This window comes from Tupaia chinensis, unplaced genomic scaffold (assembly GCF_000334495.1).
Source record: "Tupaia chinensis unplaced genomic scaffold, TupChi_1.0 Scaffold000271_1, whole genome shotgun sequence".
Taxonomy (NCBI): domain Eukaryota; kingdom Metazoa; phylum Chordata; class Mammalia; order Scandentia; family Tupaiidae; genus Tupaia; species Tupaia belangeri.
In genome coordinates, this window is record NW_006159752.1 from 3,813,175 (window position 1) to 3,829,654 (window position 16,480).

Genomic DNA, 16,480 nt, shown 5'->3' on the forward strand with positions numbered 1-16,480 from the left:
CACGCCAGGCCTGGCTTTTGCAGACAAGGTCTCTATGTGTTGTGCAGACCAGCCTTGGGTTTGTGATCCTGCCTCAGGCCCCTGAGCTGCTGGGATACGGCACGTTGCACCACACCTGGCATTCAGGTTGGACCAGGCACTGGAGCAGGAGTCTATCAGGTCTCCCATGCAGCCCAGCCTGCAAAGTTCCTTAGCAGCGTGCACCACCACGGCCGTGCCCGAATGTCCTCTTCACAGGAGGTGACTAGCTTTTCTCCTTTTAGAGGAGAAAACTAGGTGAGAAAAGGAAGAGGGACACTGGGAAGAGAGACAGAATACCGGCAGCTCTGCCTTCCCCTGTTGCTCTTCGCTGCTGAGAGGACCAGCCCCTGTACGTGGCAGCCCACACCTGGTACGGAAGCACGGACCACTCTCTGTAGTCCTTTCCTTAAAAGAAGATAACGCGGGGATGGCAGGTGGCGTGGGACTTGAGGTTCTGGACTCCCACATGGCTGACCACAGTTCTAGTCCCAGACCTGGAGGCTTGAGCCTCACGTAAGCATGTGTGCACGAGTGCCCAAAATGCCAGGAGGAGAGTAGAGGAGAAAGGATTGCGGTGTGGCCATCCCGTCTGGGGGATTATGTCTTACTTTTCCTCTCACTGTCTCTGTCTATTCAGTTAGAGCACATACCCTATAACGAAAGCAAACAAACAAAACAAAAATCAAACAAAAAGAAGATCATGCTTATAAAGTATGATTACGGTACAGACCGAGCCTGGTTGGCGGGCAGCCTGAGCGTGGCTGTCAGAGATACATGCTCACTGAGGTGAAAAATTACAGGAAAAGGAAGGAAAACAAACCATCAGTCAGACCTTTATGACAATTTCCTATTCAGGTATCTATTCCATGACTTAGAAGTACTAGACATTTCTAAAGCTCCAGTGGAAACTCTTGTTTAAGCATCTGTTCTCCTTAATGTCAGTATATGTTATTTTACATTTTTGCTACAGGGCACATATACTCCCCAGAGACAGAGAGAGAGAAGGCGGATGTGAGAAAGCACCCCCCAGGGGGATAGCCACGCCACATCCCGTCTTCATTCTCCTCTGAGATTTTGAATACGCATGTGCACCTGGAGTGGTTTTCCAGCTGTTGGGTCAGAGACTAGAGCCAGTCAGCCAAGTGGGATCCAGTGCCTTAACCTCGGGGCCATCTGCTGGCCCCTAGTGTCCATCTGTACATAAAATGAATTGTTCAAGGTTTCAGAAGACTTCTTTTCTTAGTAGAAATTTCCAGTGAGGTATTGTCCATATCTTTGTTTATACTTTGGGGAACTATTTTAGAATCTCCGTGTTAATGGATGGGCATGCAAAGAAAACTTTGTTCTGAGCAAACATGCATAATAAATTTTGGCATTATTGGCCTAGTGGCTTTAAAGTTATTTCATGGACATTTTCCTGATTCAAGGCTCCTTTGAGGGAATTAAATAAATATTAGAAACTAAATCTGCAAGTACTTTCTGGGCCAGCGAAGGTAACCTTTCACTTATAAAAAGATTTAAATGGATGAGGGACTCAACTGATTCAAACGTACAAGAGGCATTATAAGAATAGAGCCAACTCACCAGGGGCAATGGTGATCCATCTTCAGAACACATCTAAGAGCAAAACAGAACACAAGACCAAACAGCGACAGCATTTTAACGAGACACGATAAGAAAATATAAAACACGGTTATTTCAGAATTGTTGTCACAACTTTCAGTGAAATATCGCAAAACGAGTCAGTTCGTTACATACTGAACGATAGCAATTTTTCTCTAAAAGAAAAACTGTAGCCAATTCTAATTCTGATATGATCGTAGAACTTTAAGTTCAAGATATACAAACTTCAGGTGGCCATCCATTCATTTTCTAGAAAAACCAATAGATTAATATGTAACTATCTTATGCTAAAGAAAGTGTAAAATGTGAACAGATTTATGGAAAGTCTGGGTGAAACTTTTCCTTTCATATTAACCTATAAAACAATTAGTACTGGGACCAGCAGTTAGCGTAATGGCTATGTCGCTGGACTCCCACGTAGTCGACCGTGGTTCAAGTCCCAGACCTGGTGGCTTAAACTCACACTGGGCGCGTGTGCGTGCGTACCCAAGATCCCGAGAGGAGAAAGGAGGAGAAGGGATTGTGGCGTGGCCATCCCCCCTGGGGGGGGTGATTTCTTGCTTTCTATCTCTTTGTCTCTCTCTGTCTTTCTGGCGAGCGCATGCACCCTATAGCAAAATCCTCTCAAAAAAACAAAAAACAAAAAAACAATTAGTACTGTCCTCGCGGTGTATTAAATATATCACAATGTCACACAGTCATGAAATCAACTGTGTTATCTATAGAGAGATGGGAAATATTCATAGAGAAAGTACCGAACTAGCCAAGTCAGAACTGCTACAGATCTTGCACTCCATGTCCGCGTGGGGAGAGGAGGCAACGGTGGTGGCCCAATGCCACCCTGGTCTTACTGCACGGCATGATAACGATTGTGGCTGAGAGCGTGAGTGACGACCACAGGGGCTCATCCTGAGAACAGTGAGGACAGCAGCCTGCTCCGTAAAATCCCCCAGCATGCAGACAGTGGAGAAGGAGGGTCGTACTTATCACAGACGGAGCAGTGATGGCAGCGGTCGGGTTTTATCAGCTGGCATCTGTCACAGTACCGGATGGCTAGAAACGAAAAGCTCTACTTAGTCTCGAATGGAACCCAGCATTGAATGTACAACTGCATGACTTTTATCGTCGCTCCAAATTTAAGTTCAACTAAGCAGAGTGTTGAAGCGTTAAATTTCATAAAAAGATGAAATGTTTAGATACCAAAACGGAATGACTTGCCCATAGCCAGTCTCTGGCTTTCCAAGAACAGAGAATGTTTTGGGGACATTTTTCTAAGGCGTTCTCAATCATCACTAGTTTTATAAGGTGCACAAAGGGTGTATATATATATATATATAATTTCTATCAACGTAAACAGACTGTATCTCTCAATTAAATCAATTTATTGCCTGTGCCCTGCTAGGATACCTAGGTGAGAAAAAAGAAAAACACAGAAACACATTTTAGAAATTTGTGAATAAACTCTAGTAATTGCTTCAATTGGGCGAGATCTCACACCCTGTTGAGTGAGACGCAATGTTAGAAATGAGTACTGGAGGAAATACTTCCAATAGAGAGTTTTAGTTTTTGCAACTCAGTCTCTGGCTTTCCAAGAACAGAGAATGTTTTGGGGACATTTTTCTAAGGCGTTCTCAATCATCACTAGTTTTATAAGGTGCACAAAGGGTGTATATATATATATATATATAATTTCTATCAACGTAAACAGACTGTATCTCTCAATTAAATCAATTTATTGCCTGTGCCCTGCTAGGATACCTAGGTGAGAAAAAAGAAAAACACAGAAACACATTTTAGAAATTTGTGAATAAACTCTAGTAATTGCTTCAATTGGGCGAGATCTCACACCCTGTTGAGTGAGACGCAATGTTAGAAATGAGTACTGGAGGAAATACTTCCAATAGAGAGTTTTAGTTTTTGCAACTGAAGCCCGGATCTTTTTTTCTCTAATGCAGATTCCCAAAGAATTATAGGAGACTGAGATGAGGACGCTGTCTCAGTACAGCAACATCGTCAGGAAGGAAGCAGCAGTCCACCAGAACCACACGAAAGCACTTCAGAGAGCAGTCTGATAGGATCGGAAACCCAAACTATTGGGCTGTCCGAAAAGTCAAGATGTATTTTTCTGTTCGTCTAAGCAGAGACACATCATGACCTTTGAGATGATCCAGTATTACATTTACTCATTAGAAGACTTATTTGCAGAAAATAATTACCAATGCTAGATTAGTTGATATTAGAATTCCTGAAAAAGGACAGAGCTGCAGTAATCAAAAAATAAAAATGGGCTCTTTTTAGACAACAAAGCCTCTAAGGAATTGTTGTCATATCTAAATAAGGTCTGATTTACCCATTTATAATGCCCTTTTCATGCAGGGCAGAGCTGAGCGGCCTGGCCTGCTCACCTCCTCAGTGAAGAAGTCTCACAGGTACATTCCAAAAGAAGCTACAAGGTCTCCTCGGCTCCTCCAATGTATGTGCAGAAAATACAACGTGAAATATATGTACACTTGTTTTTTCTTCAGGTTTTTGCCATAGGGTGCATGTGCTTCCCAGAGAGAGGGACAGAGAAAGATAGACAGGGAAAGTGAAGAATCACTCCCCAGGGGGGAAGGCCATGCCACAATGCCTTCTCCTCCATGCTCCCTTCCGGACTTTGGGCACCCTCGCATGGGTGCCTGGCATGGTGCTCAAGCAGCTAGGTCTGGGACTGGAACTGTGGTCGGCCATGTGGGAGACCAACACCTTAACCGCTACACCACCCACTGGGCCCACCTGTTTATTTTTAAATTCTCTAGCAGCCTATTACAAGAAGCAAAGTGAAACAGGGAGAATGAATCTTAATAGAATTTCCTTTTACCTCACATATCCAAGATGTTAATTCAACAGTCAATATAAAAATACTGATGCCATATTTTGCATTCAGTTGTCATACTAATTCTTTGCAATCTATTACTATAACTTGCAGCATCATTTGAAGCTCTCTAGCCACACCAGGCTAGCGGCTACCACATGGCAACACGGTCTACAGCTGCCGGGTTTCTAGGGGCATTTTAGGGGGCAGTCATAGATGCTCTCCAGGTTATAAGTCCCTACTTCAAAGTACACTGGGGAAAAAGGAAACTTTTTAACGCAGAGTGAGGCAAAAGCTCAGGAAATCAAAACAACTTTGAAATTAGCTTTTAGTTTGTAATCTTTCGTATAAACACCCCATGTGTGTCAGTTTCTAAGACAACTGGTAATAAGATAGCTGTTAAATTACCTTACAAATATGACCCCAAGAGGCCAGCGGATAGCATGGTGGTTACGACCCTGGACTCCGACAAGGCAGACTGTAGTTTGAGTCCTGAATCTGGTGGGTTGCTTTCTCACTTTCCCCCACCCTCTCTCTTTCTCTCTCTCTCTGCATCTCTCTAGTGACTGCACATACCCTATAGCAAATAAAAATATAATAGTAATAAATAAAATTAGGTAAATAATTCCTCAAAGAAAACATAACCCAAGCAAAAGCTTCATAATCTAGTTGCATTTGTAAAAAAAAAAAAAAAAAGTACTACCCCGTAAAGATGGAGTGAGAAGTTCTACTGATATCCTCCTTGAGTTTTAGATAATTTACATAAGTGCTTTTCTAGTTTATGAAAAATGTGTGTAAAACGACTGACTTTGCAGTCATTATAGACACTGCACCCTTAAATAACTACAAAGAGGAACGTTTGTTCAAAACTTTCAGGATGAACACTACTCCAAACGAGATGTCAGCAGGCTCCACGTCCTCACTGGGTCACAATTAAACAGGCACAACAGAGCTAAAGGCACAGGGGGTCTAGCTGAGATGCCCATGCACAGTGCTATTCCTGCTTCCGTTTTGTTTTCTAGAATCATGTAGGAAAGATTGACTAGAATCTGAGAAATAACACTACTGTGGAATGAGCGCTTGGCAGTACTTAAACATGCTTTCTGATGGACAGCCCAGCAGGGGCGTGGCTGCCGTTCCAGAGCACGCATTACCGGTGCGTACCTCCAGACATGGTTCTGGTATAGATGGGGAGGTCCTTGGCTGCCCGCCTCAGAACTTCCTGGTGGGCCTCTCCTCTCGGCTCTCTCTCCAGCAACTCTTTCTCTGCATAAGAGAGATGGAACTGTGGAAGAAGTTTACATTTCAATCAATATTTCAAAGCATTATAATATGGTCTACTTTCCCATACCCAGAAAAAGTACTTATTAAACATTCATAGCATATAATACATCTGGAGACGTAACAGAGCTTGAAACCCGGGCAGGTCTGTGAACCTTGCAGATCTAACGATGCATCTAGAGAAAGTGTATAATAATATTTCCTCGGACGTTTGTGAACATCGAAATGAACAAAGAAGGTAAAAGTGCTTATAAACTGTGGAACTCTTTTGTGCCATTCTTTTTTTTAATTGCCTGACGTGTTTGGGAGACAGAAAGCCCCCTCCCTGGGGCCTGGTCATGTGCCACCCTTTGCCCTCCAGTGCTCCATCCCCTCAGGGTCTGGGGCTCGTGCACACAGGTGCCTGCCGTGTTTTTAAGCCCCTGGGTGAGATCGTGAACTGCTGTTGGCCACGTGGGACCCGGCTCTCAAAGCAGTGTTTACCCTAACCTGTGTACAGGGCCAGCCTTATCTTCATATTCTTTACACTGATTGATAAAATGGCCCGATAAACAAATATGGCTCAATGGGTAATTTGTTTTAATTTGGATAAAATGAAGAACACATAGAAACAAATCCATCAAGCTTATTTTCTCATTTCAGTGAGTTTCTACATCGGGATAATCATTACATGAAATCTCCAACACTCAAAAAAGAATTGTTCATTTTATATCTAATACTGACGGTGTGGCCCAACTAAGTAAAAAATATCTGAGAAAAATGAACATTTGCTTGGGCTCCTACTTGATCATCACACTCAAACAAAAACAGTTAGGTCTATATAAGCTTCAGAGGACATAGACCAAGATAGTCACCGCATTGCTTAAAATGTAAAGAAGCTAAACAGAACTTCAATGACCATCCAAAAACAAAAGGATAAATAAATTAAGGTGTGATACATCCGGAGGACAGAATCTACTGGCACTTGACTCTTGAGCGACAATGGTGCATGAGAAAGGAAAGAATCTCAACAATCTCAACAGATTTCCAAATAACAAGCCTTCTTCTCATCATATAAATGTTAAAAGCAAGCAAGCTAAACAACGTACATATTGTTGTTTAGGGATACATACGGACGTGATAAAATGATAAATAAAAAACAGTGGAAAATGGGACCAGCAGGTAGCATAATGGCTATGTCGCTGGACTCCCATGTAGTTGACTGTGGTTCGCGTCCTGGACCTGGTGGCTTAAAACTCACGCCAGGCGCGTGTGCATACGTGTCCAAGATCCTGAGAGGAGAATGGAGGAGAAGGGATTGCGGCGTGGCCATCCCCCCGGGGAATGATTTCTCGCTTTCTGTCTCTCTGTCTCTCTCTCTCTCTTTCTGGTGAGCGCACGCCCCCTATAGCAAAAACCTCTCCAAAAAAAAAAAAATTTACAAAAATTATTTGGGATTCTTCTATAAGACAGACTTTCCCCCCACTTATTTATATATTCGATCATTGATTTATATCAGTCGTCTCATGATTATTTCTTTTATAATTTGAGTTATAATCCAACACGACTTTATTTCTGTTGCTCAAATGGTTCCCACTTGCCACTTGAAGTTTCTTCAGTGGGCTCCGCTGTCCCTGAGACAGATGGCCGTCAGTGTGCGTGTGGGGGGAGCACCTCCCTGTGTTTTAGCTCATTTGTTCCAGGCCCATCTCTTTTTTTTTTCCCCAAGATTTTTGCCACAGGGAATGTTGCTCGCCAGAGAGGGGAGAGAGAGACAGTGAGAGCAGAAGTGAGAGGCCACCCCCCCAGACACAGAGGATGGCCACACCACAATCCCTCCTCCTCCATTCACCTCCTAGGATTCTGACAGGCACGTACTTGTGCCCAGTGTGATTTTCAAGCCAGGTCCAGGACTCGAACCATGGTTGGCTATGTGGGAATCCAGTGCCTTGACCACTACACCATCTGCTGTTCCCCCAGGCTCATCTTAAATCTCTCCTTTCACGGCCCTAGAATCCAGCCATTTCTCGGAGGAGTCTACCTTCCTCTTACTAGAGGATTTTATTTTATTAGAGAAACCAAAATCTGGACTCCCATTAGAGGACTTCAAAAAGTTTGTGGAAAACAGAATTACAGTACAAATTTTGAAAAGTTTCTGGAATCCATACATACTTTTCTCATATGGCCTTCCCAAGAACTTTCTGAAGATTCCACATATAAAACTTTCAGATTAAAGAAGAATATCTTTAAAAAGAACATATAAACTATGGGGGAAAAAAGATCTAATAACAAATGAGTAGAAAACTCACAGAACTGCATTTTTTTCTTGCTAGCTGTTTTTCACATAGGACAAAAACAAAGTTCACTAATATCTAAAATATATAAAATAGAACAAATCTTTTTGACCAATTAAATCATCAAAGAAGAATTTTGTTAATACCCACATGCACTGCCAAAGATCTAAGAAACTAGTAGCATAATAAGTTACCAAATCCTTTGGGAAGCAACTTGGCAAGTGACTTTATATCTATTACTTCTACTTCTGAGAATTTATAGTAAGGCAATAATCTAATGTATGGGTGGAACTTTCTGAACAACAGCTTACACATGGTTTAAAGGACAGCATTTATAATATGAAAAGTTGGCATCACTCTAAAAATCCAACATGGGATGTGACTAAGCAGATTTTTACATATTTCAGCTGGAAAATTATGCTATTACTAAAAATAAAGATAAACCAAGGATGGACTACCATGTGGGAAAAAATTGGAACAAGTACACACTGAGTACAAAAGGTAACTAGAAAGAATCCCAAAATCTAAAGTGGTTCAGTTAGTGTGATTGAATTGTATCTTTTTCTTTTTTCCTAGACTGTGTTTTAAAAACAGTTTAGTGTGGTTATACTTCTTTTATATTGGGAGAAAAATCTCATTAATGTAACGATCTTGCTATGAAAAAGTATAGGCAGATTTCCTACATTCTCTTAATAATGATAAGAAAATATGAACATTATTTCTTTCTATTATGTAGCCCTGTTTTTCAAGAATTTATAGTAGAATATTTTATTGCTAATTCAAGTCTAAGATACTCATTTTGTAACTGAAGGGTCTCTAACTGATAAATCAACTAAAAGCTTAGCCCAAGACCTTGCATTTTATTAATGGGGCAACCTAAGATTATTTTTTTAGAATTATTTTATTTATATTTATGTATTTATTTTAATTTGACCAGGGGGTGGGGTGGGGGGAGAGAGAAACAGAGAGAGAGAAAGAGAGAGAGAGAGAGAGAGAGAGAGAGAGAGAAGGAAAGTGAGAAAGCAAGCCACCAGGTCAGGGAGTCAAACCCTGGTCAGCCATGTGGGAGTCCAGTGCCTTTAACCACCACACCATCTGCCAGCCCCTACAACCCAAGGTTCTTGAACCACCAAACAAGGGCTCTTCTTCCCACAGTGCTCTCCAGACTCATGTACTCCATCAGTGAAAAGTAATGTGAAACCCCACTGCTAACGTGAGTATTTGCTTACTGATATACGTACCTTACACATTAACCTTCTAAAAAAAATGAGAAACATTAAGTGAATAGGACATAAATTGACATTTTGGTATTTTTTCCCCTATGCTCCAACTGATGGCAGGGGCAAGGACACTGTTTTTTCAGAGGATGGTCAGAAAAAGCCTCATCGATAAAGTATTATTTGAGGAACACCCATGAGGAAAGTGAGGGTCCTGTCTCTGTGGAAGAGTGTTCCACGTCCAGGAGAAAGAGGTTTCAAGGCCCCTCAAGGAGGAGATGCTCAGCCCACGGAGGGAGCAGCAAGCACGCCAACGGGCCTGAAGCAGCAGTGAGAGGGGAAGAGTGGGCCAGAAAGATGAGGTTTCAGCTCTCACTAGGCTCAGACATTCGGGAAAGTTCTGAGCAGAAGACGGTCTGTCCTGTATTTTGAGAAGATCACTGTGGCCACTGTGTCAAAAACACACAGGAGGAGGAAAGGACAAAAGCAAGGAAAACTGGGGCCGGCAGGTGGTGTGGTGGTTAAGGGCACGGGACTCCCACATGGCTGACTGTGGTTCGAGTCCCGGACCTGGAGGCTTACTTTCTCACTTTCCCTCTCTCTCTCTCACTCTGTCCTTCTCTGGTCAAACTGAAATAAATAAATATGAAAAAAGAAAAAGTTAAAGCAAAAATAATTAAAAAAAAAAAACAACAAGGAAAAGTGCTCAGAGCCTTCTGCAGATACAGAAGCAGAAGACAACTGTGGCTTGGGCCCGGTGATGCAGTGAGAGGGTCTGAGCTCACATGGTGGATGGTCCCAGGTACAGCCTACAGAACAGGTGGACTGACCTGCCCTGACTTGGCGGTTTCTGGACCGAACAAACGGAGGGGTGGTGTGGGAGAACTTCAGGAACATGAGGATGCGGAAGTGGGTGGGAAGTCAGAAGTAATTCAGAGGGTAGCGTGTGCACTCCGCAGAGAGACAGAGAAGGTAAGGGAGAAAGCACCCCCCAATGGGGCACGGTCACGCAACAACCCCTTCTCCCCCTTCTCCATCCCGTCAGGATCCGGGGCGCACACACACATTCTCAGCACGTTTTCAAGCTGCCGGGGCCAGGATTCAAACCACAGTCGGCCATCTGGGATCCACCTCTTTTCACTGCCGCACTACAGGGACTGCCTAGAAGTACATGTTAAGACGTGTTGAATTGGAAAATGTTACTAGATATCCAATAGGTAGCTGGAAATGGCCTAAAGGTTAGGAAGCGGAGTCATGCTAATGTATTTGAGAACGACAGCAAGAGGATAATATACGAAGTCATACAGCGAAATGAACTCACTGAGAGGATAAACGTAGAAGGAAGGAAAGAAGTCAGAGATGCAGCTCTGGGATAATCCAGTGTTTTAGAGGTTCAGGACACAGTCAAGAACCAGCAAAACAGAGCAAGAACAAGCTGCCCGTATCGATTCTTTATGCTTGTTCGTTTCAGTCAGAAAGGGGATAAGAATATCCCAGAGAGAAAATAATGCCATGGAGCCAGGCAGAGGGAAAATGCAATGCTCTGCAAGGCTGACCCCCACGGAAGGTTCAGGGTTCACCTCCAGAGACCACCTTGAACATGTGGCACGTGTGCACACCCATGATCTGCGGCTGCTTCCGGCTTGGATCACGGCGTGAAGACCAGTTACAGGTGTGGCCAAACTCCCTCTCTTTCTCTCTTGTAAGAAATAAACAAACATAATTCTAAAAAAAAGGCTACTGTATATACAACTACATGTAGTTAAGGATGAGTAGGGTATCGAGTGGGAAGTCAGAAACTTACACAAGAACAGTCATCTCTGCTGCGTGAAACGGATGGCCTTACCCCGTGGGATGTTGGGCTAGTCTCCCAGAATGAACGCGAGCAGTCAGGAATGTTCTAATCTGCCTTTAGATGGAGCACTTCAGCTTCAGGGTGGAGGAGGGATTTCTGGGATGTGAATGCAGGCCAGACCGTAAATAGAGACGCCCACAGGAAGAGACTAGGATGTCTCTCACAGGAGAGAAGACTGAGATCCTGAGTTAGGGCAAGGATGAGGAAAAAGAAGCTGGAGTAGAAGGAAACAATTGGAAGTGAGAGCATCAGTAGGAAGTAGACTCTGGGGGAGAGGTGAGGCAGAGGAAGGGTTCCAGCATGGCGCCCAGGGCCCTGGCTGCTACGGTGAGGTGGGTGCCAGTGGCGTCCACTGACGTAAGAACAGATGAGCCACAGTGTGGGGAAGGACGGGGTGGTAACTTCTGGTTTGGATATTCTGTATTTGAGGCATCCGTGGAGTGATCAAGGAGCTATGTCTGGCCGAGAGATATCTAAGGTGAAATGGAGAAGAATTCAGAGATGGGAACAAGGTTGGAGTTACCGACGGATACGCTGTGGGTAAACCACCAGAGTGAATGAGATCACATATAACGGAAGTCAGTATTTTTCTTCAGACCTATAGCTAAGGCCAGGATGGGCCTGAGAGATGTGACAGACAAGAAGAAAACATGGTAGGAGGGAGGAAAGAGGCAGGAAAAGGACAAGAAGTGGAGAGCAGAGGAACAAGGCCATGCGTAAGCACGCGAGGCCCCGCGCCCCTCACTCTGTGCAAGTATCCATGGTTTTGTCTTCATGCCCTTTCCCAGGCCCTGCAGCTCGTGACCACAGCTGCGTGTCAAACTTACGACTTCAGGAAACGATCTACAGCAATGTCGTTTCTGAAATTTATATTTTAGGTTTAGCCTACTAAAACTACACTGCTATTACTGCCAACATAGTCATAGCTCCTTTCTTTTCAACAAACATGGGCTGGACTAAAGGCCCAGGATACAAAAATCAGTAAGACACCATCCTTGGCTCCAAAATCACTTAGCCAGGATGGAAGGCTCAAACAAACAGAATATTTTCAAAATACAATTTTTTTTGAGATGTTTTTGCTATAAGGCACATGTGCTCACTGGAAAGACAGAGAGAGACAGAGAGACAGAAAGCAAGAAATCACCCCCCGGAAGGATAGCCACGCAGCAATCTCTTCTCCTCCATTCTCCTCTCGGGATCTTGGACACGTATGCACATGCGCCCGGTGTGAGTTTAAGCCACCGGGTTCGGGACTTGAACCACGGTTGGCTACATGGGAGTCCAGCAACATAGCCATTATGCCAACTGCTGGTCCCCAAAATGCAAATTTGATCATAGGGTGCTACTTAAAACTTTCTGTAGCAGAGACAGCTAGTCTCCCAATACCCATTTTCCCTTTCTTGGGACGATCACATGACCATCAGGATAAAACTACATGCCCAGCGCCTACACGAGGAGATGTGGCCACATAGCTGATTCCAGAGTAAGCAGCAGTGGTGTCAACACCTTGCAGATGGTATCCTTAAACAAAAGGGCATTTATTTTGCTGCTTTCTCTAACCTGTTGGTGGAAAGGTAAGCATGATAGCTGAAAATGGAGCAGCCACCTTAGGCCAAGAGATGACTTGGGGCTGGCCTTGTAGCACAGTGGTTAAGTGTTGCATGGAGGAAGCCGGACCCCACATGGCTGACCAGGGTTAGAGTCCCACCCCAGTGGCCTGAGGAACACGCTAAGCACACATACATGTACCCAGGATTCTGACAGGAAGAAGAATTAGTGGGAAAAGGACTGTGGCATATTCAGGTCCCATGGGGGTTTGGAGGGGAGAACTTGCTCCCTCTGGCATAAAAAGTGGGAAATAAGAGGTGACCTTGGGAATGGAGGCTTCGCGTGGCAGCAGGACAGGAGGAGCCCTGGTACCTGAAGCTGTGGACTAACTACAGACCTTCCAAGGTAAAGCCATAATTTTGTTGGTGCTGTTGTTTCTGGTGTCTAACAGCAAACAAACACACCTTGTGTGTAATTTTTTTATTTTTTTAAAGAGAGATTTTTGCTATAGGGCACATGCACTTGCTGGAGAGAAAGAGACAGAAAGCAGAAACCACGCCCTCAGGTGGAATGGCCACACCGCAATCTCTTCTCCTCTCGGGATTTTGGGCACACACACACATGCCTGGCCCGAGTTTTAAGCTGCTGGATCTAGGACTTGGACCATGGTCGACTACATTGGAGTTCAGCAACGTAACCGGTACACCATCTGCTGGTCCCAGTCCCATGATAATTATAATAGAATCAGATCCACCTTCCAGCTCTATCTGCGTATGTCTATCCACCCGTTCATCCTGATGTCTGCCTCTAATGAAGACATGGGATGCATAACGGATTTCATATTAGAATAGAACATTTTTCTAGTGCAAAACTAATATCTATCAGGTATAAATTTTAATGTTTGAGGTTGGGAACTTCTTTGCATTCGAGAGGCTGCACCCGGTGATTCTGCAGCTGTCACCACGCCACAAAATTAATAAGTAGAATCACATCGTAAATGCTATGGACATTGATCGGTTTATCATGAGAAAAAGAGAAAGGAGGAAAATTGAAAGGCTCATGAACATTCAAAGGAGGCAAAAAAGATGACTGGTCTGAAGGCTAAGCTCTATCATAAACAGCGCCACGCTGAGAAAATACAAATGAAAAAGACGATCAAGCTGCATGAAAAGAGGAACACCAAACAGAAGAATGATGGAAAGACTCCACAAGGAGCAGGACCTGCCTATCTGTTGGACAGAGAAGGACAGTCCCGAGCTAAAGTACTTTCCAATATGATTAAACAAAAACGGAAAGAGAAAGCGGGAAAATGGGAAGTCTCTCTACCCAAAGTTCGAGCCCAGGGAGAAACAGAAATATTAAAAGTTATTCAGACAGGAAAGAGAGAAAAGGCATGGAAGAGGATGGCTACAAAAGTCTGCTTTGTTGGAGATGCTTTACTAGAAAACCACCTAAATATGAAAGATTCATTAGGCCAATGGGCTTACGTTTCAAGAAGGCCCATGTAACACATCCTGAGCTGAAAGCCACCTTCTGCCTGCCGGTACTCGGTGTAAATTAGAATCCCTCAACCCCACTACATACAACTTTGGGTGTTATCACCAAAGGTACTGTCATTGGGGTGAACGTGAGCAAGTTGGGCCTTGTGACACAGGAGGCAAGGTTATTTGGAGGAAATATGCCCAAGTTCCCAACAATGCTGAGAACAATGGATACATAAAAGCTGTCTTACTGGCCTGATAGCAGTTTCATCTAAGTAATTCCTTATCATTTTTGAAGATGATACGCCAGTCTTGAAAACCACCATGACTGTGGTGTTTCTAAGTGCTACCCACCACACTTGCCCGCAGTCATCAAAGGTATTATTCACTAAATCATATAAAAACATTAAAATGTTCTCGTTTTACAAAAAAGAAATGAAATGTTTATGTGTAGATATTAATATTTTTAAAATGCAAAAAAGGGACTGTACATTAAGTCGGCTTTATTACCGAAAATAATAAAATTCATTCTTCAGACAGCAATGTCATTGATTTCTATCTGTAGGATAATTTCACTAATATTTTAACTTACTTCTTTTGAAGGATTCATTGGTAATGTAAAGATAGTTTTCCAGTACGACCAGACAAACATTGCAAAAAGTAGATGATAAGCCATCAGGCACACAACTAAAATGAGAGAAACATAATTATCACTGTAATATGCAAATACATATGCAAATCATGATATTCACAAAAGATCTGCTCGTTCTAAAATAACCAAATTACCAATTATAATAAGCTATAAAACTCCATTTATATTATACTAGAATAAGCACAACTTAATGAATAAACCTACAGCCAAGAATTTTGTAAAAAAAAAAAAAATCCCTAAATGTATAATTAGATCTATGCCCATGAAAAGAACCCTCTGATCTGTGATAGGCCCATCCATTGGCAGAACGGCTCCCAGGGACCCTTCCTAACTTGTGAAACTAGGGCGCTTCTGTCAACATGGCATGAAATGCTGAACATTCAGGTTTTAAGAACGTTGCTTTACTGATACAAAAAGCAAAAGCAGTTCCTATTTGAGAAGCTATTTGCTTATTTGCTTTTCAGCTCTGGACAAAATTGGTGTCCCTGACAGTAGTGACAACACATCTAAACAGACCATCTGGACAAAGAGTGGTTTCCTCCAATGGGAGTTCGCTTGTGTTATTTATTACATGGGATGATGGTTAAGAAAAGCATCCTGAAGAGTTTTATTCAGGCGATGTATATAAATGTATCTTGGTGCCTAAAGCCTTCGAGTGTATACAAAGTTAAGATACTGATTGTGTCTACAGCGATGGTGACTTACTCTAGATAATCTATTAATATACAACTTAATTCTGTATGCCATAGTTGTATAAAATAAGGCGAACTTTAAATATATCATGTTAGCTATTGTAATACTTAATAGCGATTTATAATCTTTTTCTAAAGAACGAGGGTACTCATGTTTATAGAATCATTAAAATTTGAATTATCCAATAAGGCACTTGAATCTGTATGAAAGGTGACTTTAACTCATGAAAAGGAGGCTCGATGTTGGGATAGTGTCCTGAGTTGGGACAGGAGATTGTTGACACCCTTGTGCCTGGAAGTCACAGGAATCTTTGGCATGACTGCAACCATTTCAGGGTAGAATCCTTTGCCAGGTGTCTAACAGAATTCAGTCTAGAGACATAGAGAAATGAGATCTCTTTAACCCTATCTTTTCTCCACATTCTCAAAGAATAATAAAGCCCAACCCAATCTAAATGAACACAATTCACTTTTTCCAAACTATTTCAAAAGTGTAACAATGAAGATATTTTACCTTGTTCTCCAATGTTTTCCATGGACACTACAGAAATACATGGGAAAAAAAAGATAGAAAATAGGTTATATGAAGCTGATGGCAAACATGGGGCCTAAGGGAGACACAGGCCCTTACGGAGGTTAATAACCTGGCTTCCCTCCAGCCCACATTCTTTCCACGGTCCCTAAATGGCATCCGCAGGAGGAGAGGCGCACCGTGTGGGAGAGGGTGGAGTGGGGCCTCCGCTGGGCGCCTTAGTCACGCTGGGGCTCTGCAGGGTACCCTGGAGGGTCTATTTCTGTACGATGGGTTTGTAGGTTTCCTTCCAGGCACAGAGTTCAGATAAAAGCAGCAAATAAAATAAAATAAATCCTTAAAAACAAATGCCAGCATTCTCTAGGTCCCTTACAGAGGCATCTTCACTTCCGGAGCCAACTACTGCTCTTTATAAACCGGAAGCCATACAAAAGGTTGTATCTACAGCCCA

At 43.0% G+C, this 16,480-nt stretch overlaps 1 protein-coding gene across 1 annotated transcript in view; it reads right to left on the reverse strand.

Moving 5' to 3' along the window:
- The window catches only part of ZDHHC2 (zDHHC palmitoyltransferase 2), a 49,661-nt gene extending 33,625 nt beyond the window's left edge, over positions 1-16,036 (reverse strand). Inside the window, exons 1-5 of the mRNA XM_027772353.1 lie at positions 16,012-16,036; positions 14,746-14,840; positions 5,663-5,783; positions 2,628-2,697; positions 1,606-1,638 (exon numbers count right to left, since the gene is read on the reverse strand). Of these exons, the coding sequence (XP_027628154.1) occupies positions 1,606-1,638; positions 2,628-2,697; positions 5,663-5,783; positions 14,746-14,840; positions 16,012-16,033 (341 nt within the window). The 5' untranslated portion in view covers positions 16,034-16,036. The remainder of the gene's footprint in view (positions 1-1,605; positions 1,639-2,627; positions 2,698-5,662; positions 5,784-14,745; positions 14,841-16,011) is intronic.
- Positions 16,037-16,480: the final 444 nt, after the last annotated feature.